Source organism: Hypanus sabinus, chromosome 13 (genome assembly GCF_030144855.1).
Source record: "Hypanus sabinus isolate sHypSab1 chromosome 13, sHypSab1.hap1, whole genome shotgun sequence".
NCBI classification, from domain to species: Eukaryota; Metazoa; Chordata; class Chondrichthyes; order Myliobatiformes; family Dasyatidae; genus Hypanus; species Hypanus sabinus.
The window spans coordinates 105,268,460-105,293,889 of NC_082718.1; the positions used below are offsets into that span (position 1 = coordinate 105,268,460).

Genomic DNA, 25,430 nt, shown 5'->3' on the forward strand with positions numbered 1-25,430 from the left:
GTACTACTATTCCAAGTATGGACCGATTCAAATAGAGCATCATTTATGCTCTATTATGGGGAACAATGAAGAATAAAGAATGAATTTTGTCCATACTTACTGTATGGACTTTCATTTTCCTGTCTTTCATTTTCAAGTTATAGGCAGCACTAGTCCAGCTCTGATTGGCTGAAAAATGCTAATAATAATCATCACTTAAAACTTCACTAGCCCATCATTGAAATGAGTCCTTGCTTTCAAGGACTCATCATCTCATGTTCTCAATATTTATTGATTTTGTTTTGCTATTATTTCTTTTTGTATTTTCAGTTTGCTGTCTTTTGCATGCTGGTTGAACACCCAAGTTGGTACGGTCTTTCATTGATTCTGTTATTTATTTATTGAGTTTGCCCACAAGAAAATGAATCTCAAGGTTGTACAGTTACAAGAAAGTTTGTGAGCCCTTTGCAATTACCTGGTTTTCTGCATTAATTACTGATAAAATGTGATCTGATTTTCATGTAAGTCACAATATGCCTAAACTAATAAGACACAAACAATTGTACTTTTCATGTCTTTTATTGAACACATTGTTTAAACATTCACAGTCTGGAAAAGGTATGTGACTCATTGTATTTAATAACTGGTAGAACCTCCTTTAACAGCAGTAACCTCCACCAAATATTTCCTGTAGCTGCTTGACCAAACTTGCACAACAGTGAGGAGAAATTTTAGACCATTTCTCCACACAAAACTGTTTCAGTTCATCAACATTTCTGGGATGCCCTGCATGAACAGTTCTCTTCATGTCATGCCACAGCATCTCAATTGGGTTAAGGTCTGGACTCTGACGACTTGGCCATTACCAAGCAAGAATTTACAGTACTTATTTCTAAACCATTTGGTTGCTGATTTACTCTAGTGTTTCAGATCATTGTCTTGGTGCACCATCTAACTTCTATTAAACTTCAGTGATGCTCCACTACTCTGATATTCTCCTTTAAAAATTTGATACAATTTGAAATTCATTGTTTCCTCAACAATTGCAAGCTGTCCAGGCTCTGAGGCAACACAGCAGTCCCAAACCATGATGCCCTTTTTCCCCCAAACATAGAGGTGTGCATTTCTGCCAGAAAGTTCAACTTTTGTCTCGTGTGTCCACAGAAACATTGTCCCATAATCATGGAACATCCAGCTGGTCTTTTGCAAACTTGACGTGCAGCAATTTTTATTTTCTTTAGAGAGTAGTGGTTTCCTCAGTGTCCTTCCATAAACACCATTCTTGTTTAGTGCTTTTCTTACAGAGACTTTATCAAGTTCTAAGAGTTTTCTGCAGGTTTTTACCTTTGGGTTCTTTTTCACCTCCTTCAGCATTGCACGTTGTGCTTTTGATGTGGATCTGTGTAGGACGCCCACTCCTAGGGAGAGTAGCAACAGGACTGAATTTCCTCAGTTTGTAGACAATTTCTCTTCCTATGGACTGATGAACACTCGGGTCTTTAGAAATGCTTTTGTAGCCTTTTCCAGCTTCATGCATCTCTACAATTCTTCCCCTAAGATCCTCTGAAAGTTGTTTTGATTGAGACATGGTGCACATAAACAGATCTTCCTTGAAAAGAGCAGACTGTCAGTAATCTGACTTTGTGTGTTTTTTTTTTGTACAGAGCAGGGCACCTTTACAACCCACATCTCCAATCTTATTTCATTGATTGGAGCACCTGACTCCAAAGACATTATCCCAGAGGTTCACATGCTTTATTGAACCTAGATTGTGACTGTTTAACTGGTGTACTCAGTACTGATGAGAAGTACAGTTGTTTGCATGTTATTACTTTAGGCAGATTGTGTTTGTCTATTATTGTGACTTGGATGAAGATTAGGTCACATTTTATGAGTAATTAATACACAATCCAGGTATTTGCACGGAGTTCACAAACTTTTCCTTGCAACTGTATATGGTGACATATGTACTTTGATAAATTTACTTTGAAAATATTGTTCAGTCTGTACTGCTCCATTAGGCTTGAGTTATGATGAGATTTATTTCAGATATTATAATAATTTAAAATGTGTCCACATTAAAAAGACATTGAACAGAATTATTTGTTCACAACTCCTTTGCTTTTCAAAATAATAACGTGCCCACATAGGACAATACAAACTAGGGCTGTGGAAAAAGGGCTATCTTTTAATTAGGAGGGCAATCGAGATTTCAAAGGCAAGAGTTTTGCGGCATTTCCTTTGAGTTGAGGAGCAATCAGACAGCAAGAGGCATTGCATAGAAAGAGCTACTTTTCAGTCATGTCCATGTTCAAGATTTACAAGCAGAGCTTTGCGTTAGTTTTCTCTGAATTGGACAGTCCACACCAGGGCTGCATAAAAAGAGGAGTGACTAGTCAGCAAGAGGGATTCATCAGAAAGGGCAAGTAAGAGTTCAAGTTCAAGCAGAGCAGCCATTCTATTGAGTGTGCCAATCTTTAGAGTGACTGACTTAGTCTAAGTCCACACTACACCGGATAAATCCATAACCGAAGCTTTTACTCTTTGTTTTTACCCTCTGTCAACACTAAAATGGCCCCCGAAACCGGAGCTTTTCAGAAACTCTTTCCAGGGTGGGTATTTTTGAAAACGCTGCTCAGGCAGATCAGTGTGGATGGGGTAACCCGAAACTTCTGAAAATGCTGTCAGGCGGCAGCGCGCTGTTTTATTGTTTTCTTGAACACAACCTAACAATTTCAGAACAGACAGCAACAAGACTGAAGCCAGAAGAGTTAGAAGTGTACTCACCAAATACTTTGACCCATAACTTACTGAATAAATAAGTATACTGTACTCACTTTGCCCTGTTTTCTGTCCTTGCTTGTATGAAGGTGGTTTACCTATTTATGCAAGTACTTCTCTGACAATAGATGTGTAACAGCCTAATGTAACATTTTATGGAAATACACGACAATACTGATGCAGACATGTTTTACACATTTAACAAGGTGCTTTATTAATGGAACAGAAAGTCAGTTTTTCAATGTTCGTCGTCAGCCAGGTCATACAGTCTGTGAGCTCCCTGTCGGTTGCCTCCATATGCTTCAGTATTTGTTTTTTATTTACTTTTAAATCTTCCTGCGCGAGAGCCAACAGCTGCCCGTCATTTAAGTTTTTCTAGTCTGTAACTGAACAATCACGCACTGTCTTTCACAGTGAGATTCAACACCAAACATGTCACTTGTTTTTGGTAGATGTGTCCTGCGCATGCCCAGTAGGAGGAGATTCAACAAAATTTCCATTTCAATGTGGATAGAGATATTTTTAAAAACGCATAGTGTGGACGCCTATCGTTTTTACGCGAAACCGGCGTTTTCAAAATTATCAGGTCTAGTGTGGATGTAGCCTCAGAGATCAGTTTTGGGTGAGGTACATTGTCTTGTAAGTTACTCTCTCTCTCTGTGCTTATTTGTGCATTCCTCACCAGCCAGGCCATTGTTCAATAATGAGAGTGGCTCCGGGGCAGTGTTATGTACTATGTGTGGTTGTGGGAAGTCTGGGAGACATCCAGTTTCCCAGGTAAATATTTGCATCAGGTGCAATGAACTGAAGCTGCAGCTACAGACAGGAGCTACAGGGAGTATTCACTCTTAGATTGCAGGAGACAGGTAACTGGGTGACTGTCAGGTGAAAGTGGGGAAATGCACAGCCAGTGCAGAGTACACCTGTGGGCATTCCCTTCAATAATAAGAATGCAACTTTAGATACTATTGAAGGGGACGACCTAGCAGAGGGGAGCCACAGTGACCAGCTCTCTAGCACTGAGTCTGGTGTTTTGGCTTAGAAGAGCAAGGAGATAAAGAGGACTGCAGTGTTGATAGGAGATTCCTTAGAGGATCAGATGAGGTTCTAGGGGCGTGATAGAGACATCCAGGTGGTATGTTGCCTCCCTGGTACTAGTATAGGGTTTCTCACATCTGGTCCATGGCAATCTCAAGGGCAACAGTGAGTAGCTGGAATTCTTGGTGCATATTGGTACCAATGACATGGGTAGACAAGGTGGGGAGGTCTTGAAGAGAAATTTTAGGGAGCAAGATAGAAAGCTGAGAACCGGGACTTCCAGGGCAGTAATCTCGGGATTGCTGTCTGTGCCATGTGCCATTGAGTGTTAGAGTAGAATTGATTTGGCAGGTGAATGCATGTCTGAGGAACTGGGACAGGGGATTGGGTTTATGGATGATTGGGATCTCTTCTGGGGAAGCTATGACCTGTACAAAAGGGGCGAGTTACCCCGATCCCGAGAGGGTCCAGTATCCTTGTGGGCAGGTTGGCTATAGAGTAGTTTGGGTGGGTTTAAACTGATTTAGCAGGGGGATGGGAGCAGCGATAGTGCTGAAGATGAAGCAAATGGTTTACAAACAGAGGGAATGTGTAGTGAGACTCCTAGTAAGGAAAGGCTGATGATAGGGCAAAATTGCAGTCAGCAGGATGAGTTGCAATGCAAATGGTGGACAAAATCGAAAAGAGTGAATACAGGACTGAAGGTGTTTATATTTGAATGGGTACAGTATATAGAATAAGGTAGATGAACTTGTAGCACAGCTACAGATTGTCATGTATCATGTAGGCATCACTGGATCGTGACTGAAAAAAAATTATGGCTGGGAGATTAATATCCAAGGGTAGAAAGACCCTGATGGGAATTGTATGCAGACCCCCCCCCCCCCAAACAGTAGTAAGGATGTGGTCTACAAATTACAATGGGAGGTAGAGAGTGCATGCCTTAAGGGCAATGTTACAATAGTAATGGGAGATTTCAGTATGCAGGTAGATTGAGGAAATCAGGTTGATGCTGGATTCCAAGTCTGGGTATTTCTAGAATGCCTATAGAATAGCTTTTAAGAGCAGCTCATGGTTGGGCCCACTCGGGGATCAGCTATTCTGGATTGAGTATTGTGCAATGAACCAAATAGATTAGAGAGCTTAAGGTAAAAGATCATAATGTAAATGAATTCACCCTGAAATTTGAGAAGGAGAAGCTAAAGTGAGATGTATCAGTATTACAGTGGAGTAAAGAGAATTACAGAGGCCTGAGAAAGGAGTTGGCCAGAAATGATTGGAAAAGAATACTGGCAGGGATGATGGCAGAGCAGCAATGGCTAGAATTTCTGGAAGCAATTCAGAAGGCACAGAATATAGACTTCTCAAAGAGGAAGAAGTATTCTAAAGACAATATGACACAACTGTGGCTAATGAGAAGTCAGTGCCAATGCAAAAGCCAAAGAGAGGGTATATAATGGAGCAAAAATTAGTGGGAAGTAACAAGATTAGGAAGCTTTTAAAAACCAGCAACCAAAAAAGTCATTAAGAAGGTAAGGATGGAATACAAAAGTAAGCTAGCCAATAATACCATATAGAATACTAGAAGTTTCTTAAGATACATAAGGTGTAGAAGAGAGGTGAGAATGGATATCAACCACTCGAAAATGATGATGGAGAAGTCGTAATTGGGGACAAGGAAATGGCAGATGAACTGAGCAAGTATTTTGCATCAGTCTTCACTGGAGGGCATTACTAGCATGGTGGAAGTTCTAAGTGTCAGGGGTCATGTGTATGAACTTACAATTACTGGGAAGAAGATTCTTGGGGAAACTGAAAAGCCTGAAATTAGATAAGTCATCTGGACCAGATGGTGTACACTCCAGGGTTCTGAAAGAGGTGGTTAAAGAGATTGTGGAGGCATTAGTAATGATCTTCCAAGAATCACTAGATTCTGGAATGGTTCCAGAGGACTGGAAAATTGCAAATGTCACACCACTCTTCAAAAAGGGAGAGAGGCAGAAGAATATAGGCCAGTTAGTCTGACCTCAGTGTTTGGGAAGACATTGAAGTTGATAGTTAAGGATGTGATTTCGGGCTACTTGGAGGCATATGATAAAATAGACCATAATTGGTATGGTTTCCTCAAGGAAAAAATTTGCCTGTCAAATCTGTTGGAATTCATTGAAGAAATAACAAGCAGGATTGATAGTGGAGGGTAGGTTGATGTTGTTTACTTGGATTTTCAGAAGGCCTTTGACAAGGTGCCACAGATGAAGCTGCTTCATAAGCTACAAGCCCATGTATATTACAGGAAAGATTTCAGCATGGATAAAGCAGTGGCTGATTGGCAGGAGGCAAAGAGTGGGAATAAAGGGAGCCTTTTCTGGTTGGCTGCCAGTAACTAGTGGTGTTCCACCAGGGCCTGTATTGGGACCGATTAATTTTACATTATATGTCAATAACTTAGATGATGGGATTGATGGCTTTGCAAAGTTTGCTGACAATACAACAATACAAAGTTTGGTGCAAGGCAGGCAGTTTTAAGTAGAGAGTCTGCAGAAGAACTTGGGCAGATTAGGAAAATGGGCAAAGAAGTGACAGGTGGAATATAGTGTCAGGAAGTGTATGGTCATGCACTTTGGAAGAAATGAAGGAGTTGACTATTTTCTAAATGAGAGAAATACAAAAAACTGAGGCGCAAAGGGACTTGAGTCCTTGTGTAGGATTCCTTAAACGTTAATTTGCAGGTTGTGTCTGGGGCAGGCAAATGTGATGTTAGCATTCATTTCAAGAGGACTAGACTATAAAAGCAAGTATGTTATGTTGAGACTTTATATATAAAGCACTGGTGGGGCCTCACTTGGAGTATTGTGAGCAGTTTTGGGCCCCTTAGAAAAGATATACTGACAGTGGAGAGAGTTCAAAGGAGGTTCATGAAAATGATTACAGGATTGAATGGCTTTTCATCTGAAGAGTGTTTGATGGCTCTGGGCCTGTATTCACTGGAATCCAGAATGAGGGGTGATCTCATTGAGATCTATCAAATGGCAAAAGGCCTTGATAGAGTGAACGTGGAGAGGATCTTTTCTATGGTGGGAGAATCTTAAGACCTAAGAGCACAGCTTCAGAATTTAGCTAGAGAATGGCGAGTCTGTGGAATTTGTTGCCACAGGCAGCTGTGGAGGAGAAATCTGTATGTATATTTAGGGCAGAGGTTGATAGATTCTGGATTAGTCAGTGCATGATGGCATAGGGAAGAAGGCAGAAGTTTGGGGCTGAGGGGAAAAATGGATCAGCCATGATGAAATGGCAGAGCAGACTAAACGGGCCAAATGGCTCCTGTTCTTGTTGCTTAAGGAGGTTTATAGTTTGGTTTAGGCATACAAAGGGCATTGAATGCTGCATATTAAGAGCATCGTGATATATACAAGTAATTAGAATTGTTACAAGAGAAATAAGTCAGAAACATACTTATCTAAATTGAGGACCTTTTTCTAAGTCTTTTCAACAGGCATTTTGGGAGAACCGCTTTCCCAGGTCATATTAAGCAAAAATGGCAAGGGTGCTGTTATCATAGTCATCGTTATTTACAAGTTTTAGCTCTACCTTTATTGTAAATTAAATTACAGCTGTTATGAACATAAACAGTGGGACACAGGGCCTTTGGCCACCAAGTCCATGTCCATAGATTCAAACTCTGGTCTGGATCCCAATTAACCCATGTCATCACTAGTTAATGTTTTTGAGATTATCCATTTATTTTTTACACATTGTGGTTAAATGCAAATTCTCTACACCATATTTACCACTCAAGATCTAAGCAGGAATGCTTTTGTTTTGGAAGGATGGCCAGCATTATTAAACATTCACGTGGATGCCTGTATTGGAGGATGATCGGAGAAAAGATTCGTATTGTCTTTCTCTTCACAAATTATGTTTGAAAGACTGCTTTGTGTAGTCAGGTGCTTTTTGAATGTATGGAGTGGCTTCACATTGTAGGAGAATGTAATGGTTAACTTGAGCAGTGCAACTGTCAGTGCAGTAAATCACTAATCATCTTGGTTGATGAAATTGTGCTGCCAGGGGGCTGCATGGGACACTGATCTTTCAGCATCCTTTGAATTCACCTCATAGAGGAAGTGGTTTGATTGACTGGGCTTGAACTTTCAAGCTTTTGACCTAAAGACTGAAGACTGAATAAAGACTGACATGTATAGCAATTATTCATGTATCATTCTGGGTTGCAAAGGCTGGACAATGATATAGTCTTGCTGTTCATTCACAGCTGCATTTATAATAAAGTGATCAGAACTGATAAAATTATGTTTGTGCCTATTTGCTCCAGGGATTACAGTTACTACTCCAGTCAGGTAACTTTGCAGAAACAACAGGCCTTGAACCTCTGGCGAGTATTGCTTAGCTGGACAATGGAACAGATCAATGAGCCACCAAGGGTGTTCGCTGAAGTCAGTATTTTAGAATAATTCATTTATGAGACGAGAGATTTGCTGGCAAGAATTGCTTTTTTTTTACTGTCCATCCCTAATTGCCCTTAAGGTGGTAGAAAGCTTCTTGAACCACTGCAGCATTTTTGATAAAAGTACTTTCACTATTATTTCAACCCTGCAATGAAGAAATAATGTTAAAATATTCCCAAGGTAGGATGATACAATAATGTAGTGCTTTGTATTTTTTTCCAAACATAGTAATTTGAATTTTATTTTCTTCTTTAGGGCTTATTCCCTCGTGGACTCGAGTCAAGTCTCTACCTTCCTCATCTCTATTCTACTCATTGTCTATGGAAGTTTCAGGTAAGTATTTATGTTTTGGAACAATGTATTGGAACAATTTGGAACAATGTGGTTAATGCAGACATGTTAATACATTAGTATTTGCAATGTGGTTAATACAATGTGGTTAATACATTAGTATTTGCATTCTAGAGAGATAGGATTTATACAGAGACTGTTCATGTACCCACGTTGAGGTGATTGGGAGGAGATTATGATTTCCGGATATCTACACACCCCTACGTCTGTGCAGGTAGTGGTAGTGCCTCCGAGCTCCAGTGACTCTCCACCTGTGCTGTTGGTATAGGGTCTACATACTCTCCCTGTAGTTACATGGATTTCCCCTGGATGCTTCCATTTTCTTCCATGCACCAAAGATGCACTCAGTGGCCACTTTATTAGGTACACGTGTACACCTCATAAATGCAAATATCTAATAAACCAATCATGTGGTAGCCACTCAGTGCATAAATGGCCAGACTGGTTCAAGTTGATAGGGAGACAACATTAACTCAAATAACCACTCATTACAACGGTGGTATGTAGAAGAGCATCTCTAAACACACAACATGTCAAACTTTGATGTGGATGGGCTACAGTGCGGAAGATCACAATGGGTTTTACTCCTGTTCCTAAGAAAATGACTACTTTGTGTATTTAGGAATAAAGTATGACTTGTGGCTAATGCAGATATACTTTTGAGGCATTGGTATATTCTAGGGAGATGGGATTTTTGCAAACAACATGCCCACATTGAGGTGACTGGAAGTAGACTTTAATTCCAACAAAGCTAAACATCTGATAGGAAGTGCAGTGGTACAGTAGGTAGTGTTGGTACCTCAGTTCCAGTGACCCAGTTTCAATCCACACCACTTAACCCATTTAGCTGGAGTTGGCGTACTCACCCTGTAGCTACAGAAACTTCCATTGGGTGCTTCCATTTTCTTCCATGCCCTAAAGATGTGTTTGCTCTTAAATTGTTCTAAGTGCTGTTGGGTGGTAAAGTAAATAGGAGTCATAGAAAATTATAGCACAGAAACAGGCCCTTTGGCCCATCGAGTCCATGCTGAACCATTTAAACTACCAAGTCCCATCTTCCATTTTAGTTCTCATCAGCTGCATGGCAATAGAAAATCCCGAAACCTAGTGGTTTTTTTGTCAGTGGCTTGAGTAATGCTTCCCCATAACCCCTCTCCATATTACAAGTTTGACTAAGTTACCATTCAAATGTTAGCACTAGAACAGGAATGGAATAAAGAGATTAAGAGATTTCACACATTATAAATGGTGCATTGGATTTCTGTCTCTAGTAAGAGGGTGAAGGACGTCCAGCAGCCCTGGTTATCAAGAGAACTGTTCACTCTCACCTCCCTAGGTATTTCCTAGCACAGGTCCTCCCCAATTTAGACCAAAAGACCAAATAAGACAGGACCAGAATTCGGTTATTTGGCCCATTGAGTCTGCACTGCCATTTCATCGTGGCTAATCCATTTCCCTCTCACTCCAGTTCTCCTGCCTTCTCCCTATAACCTTTCCTTCCCCTTACTAATCAAGAACCTATCAACATCCACCTCTACAAGTGATTATGCGTATTTAATTTTGGTACTGCTGAACATTTGGGAAGCTGTTGTGATGGATTTACCAACTGTCGCAAGAATGCAGGCATTTTCCGCCATCTGGGAACTCCGTTTAGCCTGAGTTATGAACAGTTCATAGAAATGGAACACTGTCATAGCCTGGGAAGTACCTGTAGTAAGCTGGGAGACACAACAGGAAACTAGCTAAGCTATTATAGGATTTAGTGGTCTATGAATTTATAATAAATTACCCAATTGTGATATATTTTAAGGGAATACAGTATTTCTTTAAAAAAAAATGTTATCTAAAATGTTTTAAGCACACAGAAATGAAGAGAGACATTTTAAAAATTAATAACAATAAACATTACTAGTCTTGGCCTCATAATGGAAACTTGTAAATTCTTTGCTTTAGTTATATTTTCATTCCAAACCAATTATTACAAAAGTGTACACTACCCTTTTAAATGGGTCACAAGTGTGTGGAAGAGGGAAAATTTTCCGCAAAAATTACCTGATTTTCTGCATTATTTACTCTTAGAATGTTCTCTTAGCTCAGTCACAATAATAGACAAACACAATATCCCAAAACTAATAACTCACAAATAATTGTACTTTTCAAGTATTTATTGAACACATTGTTTAATCATTCACAGTCCAGGTTTAAAAAAAAGTATGCAAACCCTTGTATTTAATAACTGATAGAATCAAATGGCAGCAATAACCTGCACCCAACATTTCCTGTAGCTGGTGATCAGACTTGCGCAACAGTGAGGAGGAATTTTAGACCAGTCTTCCAGATAACACTGTTTAATTCATCAATATTGGGGTACCTTGTTTGAACAGCCCTCTTCAGGTCAAGCCACATCATCTCAATTGGGCTAAGGTCTGGATTTTGACTTGGCAATTCAAAACCACAAATTTTCTTTTTTAAACCATTCTGTTGTTGATTTACTCGTGTTTTGGATAATTGTTATTATAACGTTCTCCTTCGCGTGTAACGAAACGCCGAATTAAACGTCGAGATAAACCACTGTCAATAAGAACCAGATCGCAGTAAGATTAACCATTTACTGTTCACTCTTCACATTAACATATGGTGAAGACTGTTGATAAAACAATACAAGATTGATACAGTATTTGTTCCTTCCTTAATATCACATTTCAATTGTAAATACTTGCAAAGGTGACTATAACTACATTACACTAAGGTGCAGTATACAGGGAGAGTTTACCTGCTCCATTGACTACTTTAAATACACTTCCATGCAAACTATCCTCAACTCTTTAACTAACGAAAGCATAAACATTATCGACCGTCGTTATCAGCATTAACATCTTAGTTCAATATATCGATTATCTATTAACTTACAGCGTTGCTCTCACTGTGATTTCTCATGCCTGCAAAACAACTTCTGCTCAGGTGTGCCTCGTGGTGAGCCCCCACCCTCGCGCTAATTTCAAACCGGTACTTTCCCACAAGACGCGGCGAAACCGGATGTGACGTCATCGCATGCCGATATATTTTACATGCAATGAATATACTTTAAACACTTCTAATTCTAACTAGAAAATACTATCGAATGAATTACTAAGCAGAAATATTACAAACTAAATAACTGTCGTAAAGACAGCACAGTTATTGTTGCATCATCCAACTTCTATGAAGCTACAGCTGATGGACCACTACCCTGACATTCTCTTGTAAAATGTCTTGATACAATTTTGAATTCATTGTTCCCTCAGCGATTGCAAGATGTCCATGTCCTGAGGCAGCAAAGCAGCCCCAAACCAAGATGCTCCTTTCACCATGCTTCACAGTTGGGATGAGATTTCGGTAGTGGTGTGCACTGCTTTTTTTGTCCAAATATAGCAGTGTGCATTTCTGCCAAAAAGATTAACTTATGTCTCATCTGTCCATAGAGCATTGTCCCATAAGCCTTGTGGAGCATCAAGTAGTCTTTTGCAAACTTGGCATGCAGCATTTTGTCTCTTAAAGAGAGCAGTGGTTTCCTTCGTGTTGTCCTTCCATGACCACCATTCTTGTTCAGTGTTTTTCGTATAGTGAACACGTGAACAGACACTATAGCAAGCCCTGGAGATTTCTGCTGGTCTTTTGCTGTTACCCCTGGGTTCTTTTTCATCCCTTCAGCATTGCATGTTGTGCTCTTGATGTGGTCTCTGCAGAAATGATGAGTAGCAATGTTACTGAATTTCCTCCATTTGTAGACATTTTCTCTTACTATGGACTGATGAATACTCAGGTCTTTAGAAATGCTTTTGTAGCCTTTTCCAGATTCATGCATCTCAACAAATCTTCCTCTGAGATACTCTGAAAGTTGTCTTGATTGAGGCACAGTACATATAAATAGATCTTTCTTAAGAGCAGGCTCTGTCAATAACCTGACTTTGTGTGTCTTTTTTATGGGACAGAGCAACTCTACAACTGACACCTCCAATCGTATCTCATTGATTAAAACACCTGACTCCAAATTGTTTTTGTAGAAAGCATTACCCCAGAGATCCACATACTTTTTTTGAACCTAGACTGTGATTGTTTAAATGGTATACTCAGTATTGACGAGAAGTAATACAATTGTTTGTGTGCTATTAGTTTAGGCAGATTGTGTTTGTTTATTACTGTGGTGTAGATGAAGATCAGACCACATTTTATGTGTGTAATTGCAAAAGGTTCACAAACTTTTTCTTGCAACTGTACATTTTCATTCAAATTTTATATAAAAAAATTATATTTATATATAATTATATAATCACTAACAGCAGAATTCCTAATACAGATCCCTGCAGAACACCACAAACCCGAGCTAGAATAAGTCCTTTTGACCACTATGTTCTGTCTTTTAAGGCCTGTTCTGAATCCAAGCAGCCAACACACCATGGATCCCTATGCATTTTAATCTCCTGATGAGCCTCCCATGAGGGACCTTGTCGAGCACCTTACTAAAATCCATGCGGACAACATCCACAGCTCTACTTTGTTCTCATTCTCGTACAATCATTCTCGTAACCTTGTGTCAAAAAACTGAATTAAGTTAGTAAGACATGTCTTGCCCTGCACAAAGCTAAGCCATGCTCAATTAGGCCATTGTTTTCCAAATGCTTAAATTCAGAGTCAGAATCAGGTTTTATTGTCACCGACATGTGAATTGAAATTTGTTAACAGCAGCAGTTCAATGCAATACATAATCTAGCAGAGAGGGGGAAAAATAATAATAAATAAAATAAAACACAATAAATAAACAAGTAAATCATTACATATTTTGAATAGATCTTGGAAAAAATGTGTAAAAACAGAAATACTGTATATTTTGAAAAAAGTGAGATAGTGTCCAAAGTGTGGTAGCTTCTACTTTGAAAAAGGACCACTCGACAACTTCGTGCCCGAAGGAACAATTTCATCTGGGATGGCAAGGCCGATATTTACATACAGAGGCTTTCACTAACCCATACAGCATTGCAGAGAAACTATATACGATGCACACCAGAAGTAAAAAGAACAGAAGTAAAACCCTGCCAACCTCGGAACCAGTCTCTCTTTAAAAACAGCTTCACATAATGGGAGTATTGCTATATTACCATTATCCTAATTAGTATTAACTTACTTTTAATAATGCTCACATTACAACACAAAGCTTCAATGTCCATTTAGGAATCAGATGGCAGAGGGGAAGAAGCTGTTTCTGAATCACTGAGTGTGTCTTCAGGCTTCTGTATCTCCTACCTGATGGTAACAGGGAGAAAAGGGCATGTCCTGGGTGCTGGAGGTCCTTAATAATGGACGCTGCCTTTCTGAGACACCGCTCCCTAAAGATGTCCTGGGTACTTTGTAGGCTAGTGCCCAAGATGGAGCTGACTAGATTTACAACCTACAATTTGAAGGACACGGACAGTATCTGAGGGAAAGAAGTCATAAGCACTTCCAGATTGAGTGGAGGCTAAGAAGGCATATTTAGAGGGAATAGGTTCAAAGGAACAAGGAATGTCTCATTGTTGAGTTCGAGGCAGGCATCAAAAGGGTGAAGGGCAGTTTTTGTCATATGTCTATATTGTCTTGAGAAAAATTTTAGTTTATGAGTTAGTCTAGAAGAAAATATCTGTGGTTTGGGAAGCTTGGAGTAGAAAAACACACGTCAGAGGCAGCTCGCTGGGTGGTCTCAGGATTAATGATAAATACAAGAGTTCAAAGTTATTGTAGGTTAGAGAGATGGGTGGGGGTAGGAGAGAAATTTTGGAAGAAGTATTATTTTCTTTACCATGAAGAAGTAGGAACAGTTTTTATTTATCTTTCTATGGTCCTATAACATTTAGCAACTTAGGGAGATTGAGAACCTGATAACTTTGTGGACTGTGGTGATGGAGAATGCCTTAAACTATTGGTTTGCCATATCTGTTACACTAAGGGAATGAAAGTGAGATCTGAAGCAGGAGATTACATTACAGCACCAGTGACCTGGCTGCAATTCCAAAATGCCTTTTACTGTGCTGTATTTCCAGTGATGGCAGTATCAATGCCACAATTTTGGCTTAGGAAATTTATTTGGGGAAGGATATTATAATGCAGAACCATGAATTGCTGGTTTCTGAATTAAACATTGACAAATGTAGAGTTACTATGATATTTATTAGGGTCTCAAAATTATTGTTGATAATTACCTATCTTATATTGTGCTGAGCTACAGATGCTGTCCACTTAAATCATTTGTTTTCTTTAAAAGGTCACTTGTATGCCATCAGAGTTGTACCTGTCCTAAAGTGACAGTCCAGTTGAATGCAGGGATAATTGAAATTGTCAAAGTCATGGGATCAAATGGAGCTTGGTTTGTGGTCCCTGCCCTATTCACACTTACCCAGGTGGAGTGTGCAGGTTTAGATATGCTCATTCTTCAACCCCAGGAGCTGTGAAGTGAGATATAACAGCAAGTAGGCCTCTAGTCAAGGTTGGAGGCTGTATTGTTTTTAGAATGTATGCTATTCAGAGACACTTCTTAAAAAATTCACTTCCCTAGGAATATTTTTAAAAATATTAAAACTAGAAAATATGATAAGACACATCACCAAAAATGATTCAAGATAGTTTAATGTCACAAGATGGTTTAATTTCTGTACACAAGTGTAGAAGAGAATGAAACGATTGTTACTCTGAATCCAAAGCAGCACAAAAAGAAACACAAGATGAAGAACATAATAATAATAATAATAATAATAATAATAATAACAACACAATAAATTTAAATAGAAATATACGATTGTCCATAAAATGATGCTAGGCACAGGAGTACCTGTACATTAGGAGACTGACAGGAAATAATAAAGTAGTGGTGGTGGGTGGTTTGGGGAGGGGTGGATTAGAGGGTGGGATTGTTGTTCAACCTAGGAGAAAGTACGTAACTGTTTTTGAGTCTGGTGGTCCTGGTGTGGATGCTATGTAGCCTCTTCCCTGATGGGAGTGGGACAAACAGTCCATGAGCAAAATGGATGGGATCCTTCATGATGTACCTGGCCCATTTCTGGCACCTTTCTGTATATACACTATGTCCTTGATAGTAGGTGGGCTGTTCACTGTAGTGCAGTTTCTGTACCAAACAACGATACAGATGGTTATGATGCTATCTGCTGCTCATTTGTAGGATGACTTAAGTATGGATGTGATTAGTCCATACAATAAAAAAAATAACACTGATTTTTTTTCCACCTAAGATGGGAATCCTGATAAAATGAATAAGGATTTTAGTCCTGCTTTAGGTTTGAATTCCATAATGTGTGAGCTCTGTATAAGGAGTCTAGTGGAAAGTGGAACTTAAGGCTGAAAGAGATTTTTCACTTTAATTCCTTAGAAAGTATTAATCATTAATCTGGTAAATTGGAAGTGATGTCCTCTTCTCATTGTTACCATCAGGTAGGAGGTACAGAATCCTGAAGGCACATGCTCAGTGATTCAGGAATAGTTTCTTCCCCTCTGCCAACCGATTCCAAAATGGACATTGAACCCTCGAATACCACCTCACTCTTTTTATTATTTCTGTTTTTGTACTATTTTTAGTTTAGCTATTTAATATATATATGTATGTATATGTATATATGTGTGCGTATATTTATATATAACAGTACCTGCATTAATATTAATATAGAAGAATATAGTAAATCAATTACAGTAAGTATATATAATAACGTAATTGATTTACTATATTTTTCTGTATTATCATATATTGCATCGTACTGCTGCTGCTGCTAAGTTGACAAATTTCACACATGCTAATTATGTGAAACCTGATTTTGATTCTGATGTGGGAGATCTGTGTGAAATTGGTGGAAGCTTACAGAGGAATCAGGACACCAAGGGCATTGGACAGGCGAATGAGAAATTGACCAACAGTGACCTATTAGTCTTTGATTGCTGTAAAATAATCAAATTAATTATTTGACATAATTTCTAAAATAATTACTACATTGATAGTTTAGTCAGTTATCGCTTAGAAGTTGATAATGCCCTGACTATTTTGATTGTATAGTAATTCTTAAAATTTATCATGCTTTGGAGTTCTGAAGATGTTTGAAATTCAACAAGAAAAACATCAGGCCAGTGAACTTTTGAGTGTTTGGATTAAAACTAAGTAATTTAGAATGCTAGAAAGTTTTTTTTTAAAAAGTTTAGAGATATGTTTTGGAACATTAGATGCATTTCTTTTGTGAGCCTGCTCACACGTTTGTTAATGAATTCCAGTTTGTTAAGTGAAGGTGCCTAGTTTTTTTCTATATTTGCAGTTAATGTTTCAATAATAGACCAACTCAGTGCTGATATGCTCACAAGTTGTTCCATTTCTGTGTTGTTGCTTACTAAAATGAGTCTTTTAAGTTATCAGAGGTGAAGGGCGGATTGGGGAGGAGATTGAGTTGGTGAAATGTGTGGAATGGAGAGGGGGATGGCAATTTGGGAGGGAGGGGGAGGGAGAGGGAGCAAAACTCACTGAAAGGGGATTGGAAAATAGATACTGTATCATTTACAAATAGGAAAATTTATTTTTTGTGTGATGTTTACAACAATAGTGAAATCGAAGGATCCTTTACTCTTCACATAGGTTATTAGATTGTGTTACATGCTGACATATGATTTGTGCCACTTCCTTTTGGTTTATGAATTTTAGCTTTGTAGTTTAAGACATAAATTATAGCAAGGTATGACTCGGATCCAATTACTCCCACTCTTTCTCCTCCTCATTATTCCCACACTGCCAATCCCATAACAATCTATTGAACTAATAGTTATGTTTTGCTTGAAGACTCTCACTTTGTTTTCACCCTGTGTGGAATACCATACAAGGTGCACAAAATATAAGTAAATCATAAACACGAGATCCTGCAGCTGCTGCAAATCTTGGAGAAACATATACAAAATGCTGGAGGGGCTCAGCAAGTTGGGCGGTGTATCAAAGGGTGTAGTGTCTTTCCCTACCCCAGGCCCTATACGCTTTTATCCCCCATCGGGGAGGTCACAAATAATATCCACTACTTTCTGGATGACAAACCTCTACCCCTCTTCTACCACCCTCTGGTGGAACTGCCCCTCTTCTACCACCCTCTGGTGGAACTGCTTCTCACCTTCAACAATTTCTCTCTTGATGCCTCCCATTAAACCCAAGGTGTAGCCATGAGCACCTCCATGGGTCGTAGCTATGCCTGCCTTTTCCTTTGCTATGTGGAAAGCCCACGTTCCACACCTACACTGGTAATGCTTCCCAGTACTGCATTGGTGCTGCTTCTGCCAGCCATGCTAAGCTTGTCAATTTCATCGACTTTGCCTTTAACTTCCATCCTGCACTCAAATTTACTTGTTCCATCTCTGAAGACAGAACTATACTGATACCTTTTACAAACCTACTGGCTCTTACTGCATTGACTATACTTTTTCCCACCGTATCTTAAGTAAAAATGCTGTTCCCTTTTCTTAGTTCCTTTGTCTCTGCCACATCTGTTCTCAGGATGAGAACGTCTGTATTGACCTCCTTCAAAGAAAGGAGTTTACCATCCACTACCATTGATGCTGCATCTCATCCGTTTCCTGCACATCTGCCCTCAGCCCATCCTCCCACTGACATTATAAGGATGAAGTTCACTTAGTGCTAGTCTCCATGAGCCTTTGTATCCACCACATCATTCTCTGTAACTTGTGCCATCATCCTACCGCTAAGCACATCTTTCCTTTTGCACCCCCCCACCCACTCTCCGCTTTCCATAGTGATCAATCTCTACATGACTCCCTTGTCCACTCATTCCTCTCTGCTAATCTCCCTCCTGACATTTATTCCTGTAAGTGGGACAAGTGCTACACCTGCCTCTACACATTCTCCCTCACCACAATTCAGGGTCCCAAACAGTCCTTCTAGATGAGGCAACAAATCACCCGAGGGTCTGTTGGGGTTATCTTGTATCAGCTGCTCCCACTGCTGCCTCCTCTACATTGGTGAGCATCTTTGCTCTGTCAGGTACAAAAGGTAAGATTTCCAGGTGGTCAACCATTTCATTTCAATTTCCCTTTCCCATTCTGGTGTGTTGCTCCACAGCATCTTCTGCTGCCCACTGTCTGGTTGGAGAAGCAACACCCCATATTCCATCTGGGTAGCCTCCAGTCTGAACATCGATTTCTTTAACTTCTGGTAATTGCTCCCTTGTCCCCTCTTTTTTCCCCATTCCCCATTCTGTTTACCCTCTTGTCCCTTTTCTCACCTGCCCATTTCCTCTCTCTGGTATCCTGACTCCTCCCCTTTCTCCCATGGTCCACTGTCTCATATTAGGTTCTTCAGCCCTTCATCTCCCAACTTGTTACTTCATTCTCCCCACCCAACCACCTTTCCCCTGACCCTACTGTCTTATTCTGACCTCTGCCCCCTTCATTTCCGGTCCTATTGAAGGGTCTCTGCCCAAAGTATTTACTGTTTATTACACTCCGTAAATGCTGTCTGACTTCCTGAGTCTCTCCTGCATTTTGTGCATGTTGCTCAAGGATATAAGCAATACATTTTTACTTGCTCTCTTCAGGGCAAGTATACAATGTAAAATGAACTCACTGTCCCATACTAAACTCAGTTTTTATTTAGAGAACAAATATGTGGGTGAAAACAATTTTAATGAATTTACTATGTGCATATTATTTTATATACTTACATTTTACTACTGTTGTTAAATAAGGAACTCAATAACAAACGAGCAGAATCCTGTAGATAAGGTTGAGATAATGCCCATTTTAATTTCTTTTGGTAATATCGGATACGGGATAATTGTTGGGGAAAAATACAGAATAATTTTTTATTGAGTAATTTAAGAACTTTTTAATGGCACTTAGAAGACCTTCATTTAATAACTCATTTAAAATGTAGTCATTTTAACATCTCTGTAACACTCCTTCGGAAGGGCACTAAAATGTCGCAGTAGCTTATCGGTCTGGATCAACAGAAAGTAGATTGCCATTCTTCCTGAATTTATTTTGCTTCTTTTTATCAATTTTTCCCCGAGTCATGGTAATCAGTCAAGCCCTGTTTTATACTTTTGTCATAAAATCTATTTTTTTTTTGCCATGTGACTGTCCACAAAAGCTTGCAGTTCGTCTTGGCAGTTAGTTTCTGATGTTGCAAGCAGCTGCGTCAACTGTTATCTAATAGCTAATGCACCCTGAATTGCATTGCTTTATATTGTATCAAAGTAACACACACAAAATGCTGGAGGAACTCAGCAGGCCAGGCAGAATCTATGGAAAGCAGTTAAACGGTTGATGTTTCGGGCCAAGACTCTTTTCCATATCTGCTGCCTGACCTAATGATTTACTCCAGCACTTTTTGAATTTGAATTTATTAAAATCTTACATCTGTCCCACAATGTAAGGGAGTAAAAATCTTTATTATGACTCTGTTGCAGTGTACAAATATGTGAATTCATAAGTCTAATGGCTTGTAGAAAGAAGCTGTCGCGTAACCTGTAGGTCCTGGTTTTAATGCTGCAGTTCCATTTGCCAGGCAGAAGCAGCTGAAGCAGTTTATGGTTGGGGTGACTGTTGTCCCTGATGATCTTCCAGGCTTTCTTTATGCACCTGCTGCTATAAATGGCCTCAATGGAAGGAAGTTCACATCCACAGATGCACTGGGCTGTTCATACCACTCTCTGCAGTGCCTAGTGATCAAGGTTGCTGCAGTTCCTGTACCAGGCCATGATACAGCCAGTCTGGATGTTCTCAGTGGTGCCCTGTAGAAGGTCTAGAGGTGTTAGAGGCTTATGCTGAACTTCTTCAGTTGCCTGAGGTGGAAGAAATATTGTTGTATGTTTTTACACTCTATCTCTCTGACAACAGTCCAGCTGAGATCTTTAGTGATGTGTATTCTGAGGAACTTGAAAATACTCGCCCTCTCAACTGCAGTCCCGTTGATGTTGATCGGGGTGAGCTTGTCTCCTTTCCTCCTATAATCCACAATCAGATTTTTTTTGTTTTAAACATTGAGGGACAGTGTGTAATCTTGACACCACTGTGTCAAGGTGTTAACCTCTTCCCTGTAGCCTGTCTCATCATAAGCTAGAAATAAAAGATCAATCAATGTCATGCTATCTGCAGATTGGAGCTGTATGTGGGGGTGTAAAGGGAATAGAGGAAAGGATTGTTGTCACAACCCTGGGGGGCACCTGTGTTGAGGGGCAGAGTTCAAGTTCAAGTTGCTTTTATTGTCATTTCGACCATAAACTGCTGGTACAGTACACAGTAAAAATGAAGCAACATTCCTCCAGGACTCTGGTGCTAAATGAAACGACACAAAACTATGTGACATAGCACAAGGCTATACTAGACTATGTAAAACAACATAAAAACTGCACTAGATGACAGACCTGCACAGGATTATATAAGGTGTACAAAACAATGCAGGGCAGTACAATAATTAATAAGCAAGACAATTGGCACAGCAGAGGACAAATTACAATACAGTAATAAATGATGTAGATGTCAGTCTAGATTCTGAGTACTGAGGAGTCTTATGGCTTGGGGGAAGAAACTGTTGCACAGTCTGGTCGTGAGAGCCCAAATGCTTCGGTACCTTTTGCCAGATTGCAGGAGGGAGATGTGTTTGTGTGAGGAGTGCGTGGAGTCCTTCACAATGCTGCTGAGGATGCTCTCACCACATCCTATGTAGAATGTGGTGAGGATGGGTGGGGGGTGGGAAATGGAATTTTCTCAGCCTTTGCAGAAAGTAGAGACACTGCTGGGCTTTCGTGGCTATGGAGCTAATGTTGACGGACCAGGTGAGATACTCCACCAGGTGAACACCAAAAAATTTGGTGCTCTTAACTATCTCAATGGAGGAGCCGCCAGTGTTCAGCAGAGAGTGGTCGCTCCGCGCTGTCCTGGTGAGAGAGCCCATCCTTACCGCCTGTCAGCGATCTGATAGGAAGTCTAGGATTCAGCTGCCGAAGTGGGGGGGGGGGGGGGGGGAATGCAGGCTGAGGTCTCTGTATTTTGTGTACTGGGTTTCCAGTGTCTGCAGACTTTCTCATGTTTGGTCATTGTATCCATTTTGTGACTAATTCCCAGGAACTACTAATAAACTTCTGCTTTGTATTAAAATATGCATTGCTTCTGAGTAGTCTTCAAGAAATGGTGCCTCCAGAAGGCAGCATCCATAACTAAAGACCCTCACCATTCAGGCTGGGCCTCCTTCTTGTAACTACCACCAGAGATGAGGTACTAGAGCCTGAAGACCAACACTCAATGTTTTAGAACCATCTTGGTCCGTGAACAACATCTTATTATTTGTTTCTTGCATTAGTGTTGTAACTTACAGCAATTTTGTCTTGCCCTATACTGCTGTTGTAAAACAACAAATTTCATGACTTAGGGTAGTGATAATAAATCTGATTCTGGTTCACTTGTTTTCTAAATGTTATTATTGAGATTTTAACTGAAATGTGTACTGATCCTGCTGAGCTGGCAGTGTGTTTTAATCTGCATTGTTTTGTGCTGCCTGGAGATTAGATCTAAAAATCAATTATCCATTAGTAGGATCATCATTCCCTGAGTGGCTCTTCACTCTTTGTGCAACATTCACCACAAAGGTATTTCAGGGATCAGTACCAACTCATGTTTATATAATACCATAACATGCAGGATTTTAAATCTCCAGTAAATTTGTTAGTAATTAGTTAAATAGATATTGAACTATTGAAGGAGATATTAGGAGATGTGATTTGAACAAAGGGGTGACTAAAGAATGTCAGAGCAGAGAGCCTGGGTAGTTGAGGACACATTGTCAACAAAGAGGGATTTATAAATGGCTGGTGTCTGACAAGGGTTGAAAATTTTAATAGGTGTGGAACATTTTTTATGTATGCTGGCTGCTGTGCTGCTAAGTAAACCTATCTGCTATTAAATTAAGGGTAGTTGCTCCCAGCAAAATCAAACGAGAAAATCTGCAGAGGCTGGAAATCCAAGCAACACACAAAATAATGCTGCTGGAACAGGTGGGCCAGGCAGCATCTATGAAAAAGATCTCGGCTACTGTTTACTCTTTTCCATAGATCCTGCCTAGCCCGCTGAGTTCCTCCAGCATTTTGTGTGTGTGTTGTATGTGTCAAAGATTGTCATTTACAGAAATAACACCAGACAGCAGAAATCTTTCTTCCTGAATACATTTGGGTTTATCTTATGGATTTTGATCTGATCATGAAAATCACCATGAATACCATTTATTTGAAGTCACTTATATTTGTTATTTCAAGTGAATTAAAATGTTGGCACATTGTAAGCTGAAAAGTTTTCTATCTTGTCCAGGCATGCCTCGGCGTGTTTAGTCAGGGTGGATGCTGCATGGCAGGACAGGTTTTTGAATGGCTATAAATTTCCATGAAGGTTTCAATATTTGAGACAGTCATTTCCCAGAATAACTGATGACAAGGTTAAGGAAAATATTTTTGTTGGTCCACAAATGACAGGCAATCTGAAAAACTTCTAATGGGACTGGAGAAAATCACATGGGAGACATTGAAGGATGCTGTTGAAAAAAATTCTTGATAATTACAGAGCACCAAACTAGGTGCAGCTGGTTGGTAAAACCATCAAGTGCAACAGGTACCTAAAGATTCATTTTTTGCATTCCCATTTAGACTCCTTCACTGCAAATCTTGTTGCTGTCAGTGACAAGCACGGTGAAAGGTTTTGCCAGGGCATTGCAGTTCATGGAGAAATGATATCAGGACAACTGGAATTCATCAGTGCTGACTGATTAATGTTGGGCACTTAAAGGAGAAGTCTCAGATATTGAGTACAAATGAAAACCATCAACAAAACATTTTCAGCTTAGTTGAACTATTGGAAAGTGCCAGCACCATTTTTTTAAATAAATGCATTATATTTAATAAGTTAATTTCTTGTTTCTTCAAACTCCTGCATGATACAAGTATTCTGAAATTGTATGTGTTCAGCTTCAAGTGGTCTATCATAAAGAAAAAAAATTTGGGGGAAGCAACACTTTTTCAAAAAAAAATTGTCTCAACCATTCACGTGTGTGCATGCAAACCTAGTAAATGTATGTTTGGAAAAAAGGAAGAAACATAGAGTAGTTTATTAGACCAAGTGAAGTTTTGTTTAGAAAAGCACACACTGAACTTGAAGGGTTTGAAGGGTTTTATTCCCCTTTCCCCTCACGATACGTGATTATATTTTAGTGACGGAGGTACTGAATCTCAAAGCTGTCAATATTTCAAGTTCATAGTAGCTAAAAGCCATACAAAGAAAAGATGAGCCACTGTGGGAATACAGGATGATCTAACAGAATCATCGACGATGACTTACATTGACTCTAGTTTTATGGAGTGGGAGATACCCAGGTGTTGGCTCTTTTTAATGTAGGACATCTATTTGCATACCAGACACAACATAGATTTTGCAGGAAAGGGCTGATGGTGTACAATGCACTCATGGGCATATGTATGTATTGTACATGTACAGACACACATTTTAAATACAGTGCACACATATTGATATGCAGTGGCATGCAGAAGTTTGGGCACCCCTGGTCAAAATTTCTGTTACTGTGAATAGTTAAGTGAGTAGAAGATGAACTGATCTCCAAAAGTCATAAAGTTAAAGATGAAACATTTTCAACATTTTAAGCAAGATTAGTGTATAATTTTTGTTTTGTACAATTTTAGAGTGGGGGATAAAAAAGGAAAGGAGCACCATGCAAAAGTTTGGGCATCCCAAGAGATTTGAGCTCTCAGATAACTTTTACCAAGGTTTCAGACCTTAATTAACTCGTTAGGGCTGTGGCTTGTTCACAGTCATCGTTAGAAAAGGCCCCGTGATGCAAATTTCAAAGCTTTAAAAATACTCTGACTCCTCAAACCCTGTCCCAACAATCAGCAGCCATGGGCTCCTCTAAGCCAAACACTCTGAAAATTAAAATAACTGATGTCTACAAAGCAGGAGAAGGCTATTAGAAGATAGCAAAGCATTTTCAGGTAGCCGTTTCCTCAGTTCGTAATGTAATTAAGAAATGGCAGTTAACAAGAACAGTGGAGGTCAAGTTGATGTCTGGAAGACCAAAAAAACTTTCTGAGAGAACTGCTTGTAGGATTGCTAGAAAAGCAAATCAAAACCCCTGCTTCACTGTAAAACACCTTCAGGATGATTTAGCAGACTCTGGAGTGGTGGTGCACTGTTCTACTGTGCAGCGACACCTGCACAAATATGAGCTTCATGGATGAGTCATCAGAAGAAAACCTTTCCTGCATCCTCACCACAAAAGTCAGTGTCAGAAGTTTGCAAAGGAACATCTAAACAAGCCTGATGCATTTTGGAAACAAGTCCTGTGGACTGATGAAGTTAAAATTGTACTTTTTGGCTGCAATGAGCAGAGGTATGTTTGGCAAAAAAAGGTGCAGAATTTCATGAAAAGAACACCTCTCCAACTGTTAAGCACGGGGGTGGATTGATCACGTTTTGGGTTTGTGTTGGAGCCAGTGGCACAGGGAATATTTCACTGGTAGAGGGAAGAATTAATTCAATTAAATACCAGCAAATTCTGGAAGCAAACATCACACCATCTGTAAAAAAAAAGCTGAAGATAAAAAGAGCAAACATGAGGAAATCTGCAGATGCTGGAAATTCAAACATTCAAACTGGCCTGCTGTGTTCCACCAAGATAAAAAGAGGATAGCTTCTGCAACAGGATAATGATCCTAAACACACCTCAAAATCCACAATGGACTACCTCAAAATGCGCAAGCTGAAGGT

The 25,430-nt window shown here is 39.6% G+C and overlaps 1 protein-coding gene across 2 annotated transcripts in view; it reads left to right on the forward strand.

Moving 5' to 3' along the window:
• sppl3 (signal peptide peptidase 3) overlaps nucleotides 1-25,430 on the forward strand; it is a 190,369-nt gene that overhangs the window by 53,737 nt on the left and 111,202 nt on the right. For both annotated transcript variants that reach the window (XM_059988339.1, XM_059988340.1), the window contains exon 2: nucleotides 8,514-8,591. In XM_059988339.1, coding sequence (XP_059844322.1) covers nucleotides 8,514-8,591 — 78 coding nt within the window. The remainder of the gene's footprint in view (nucleotides 1-8,513; nucleotides 8,592-25,430) is intronic.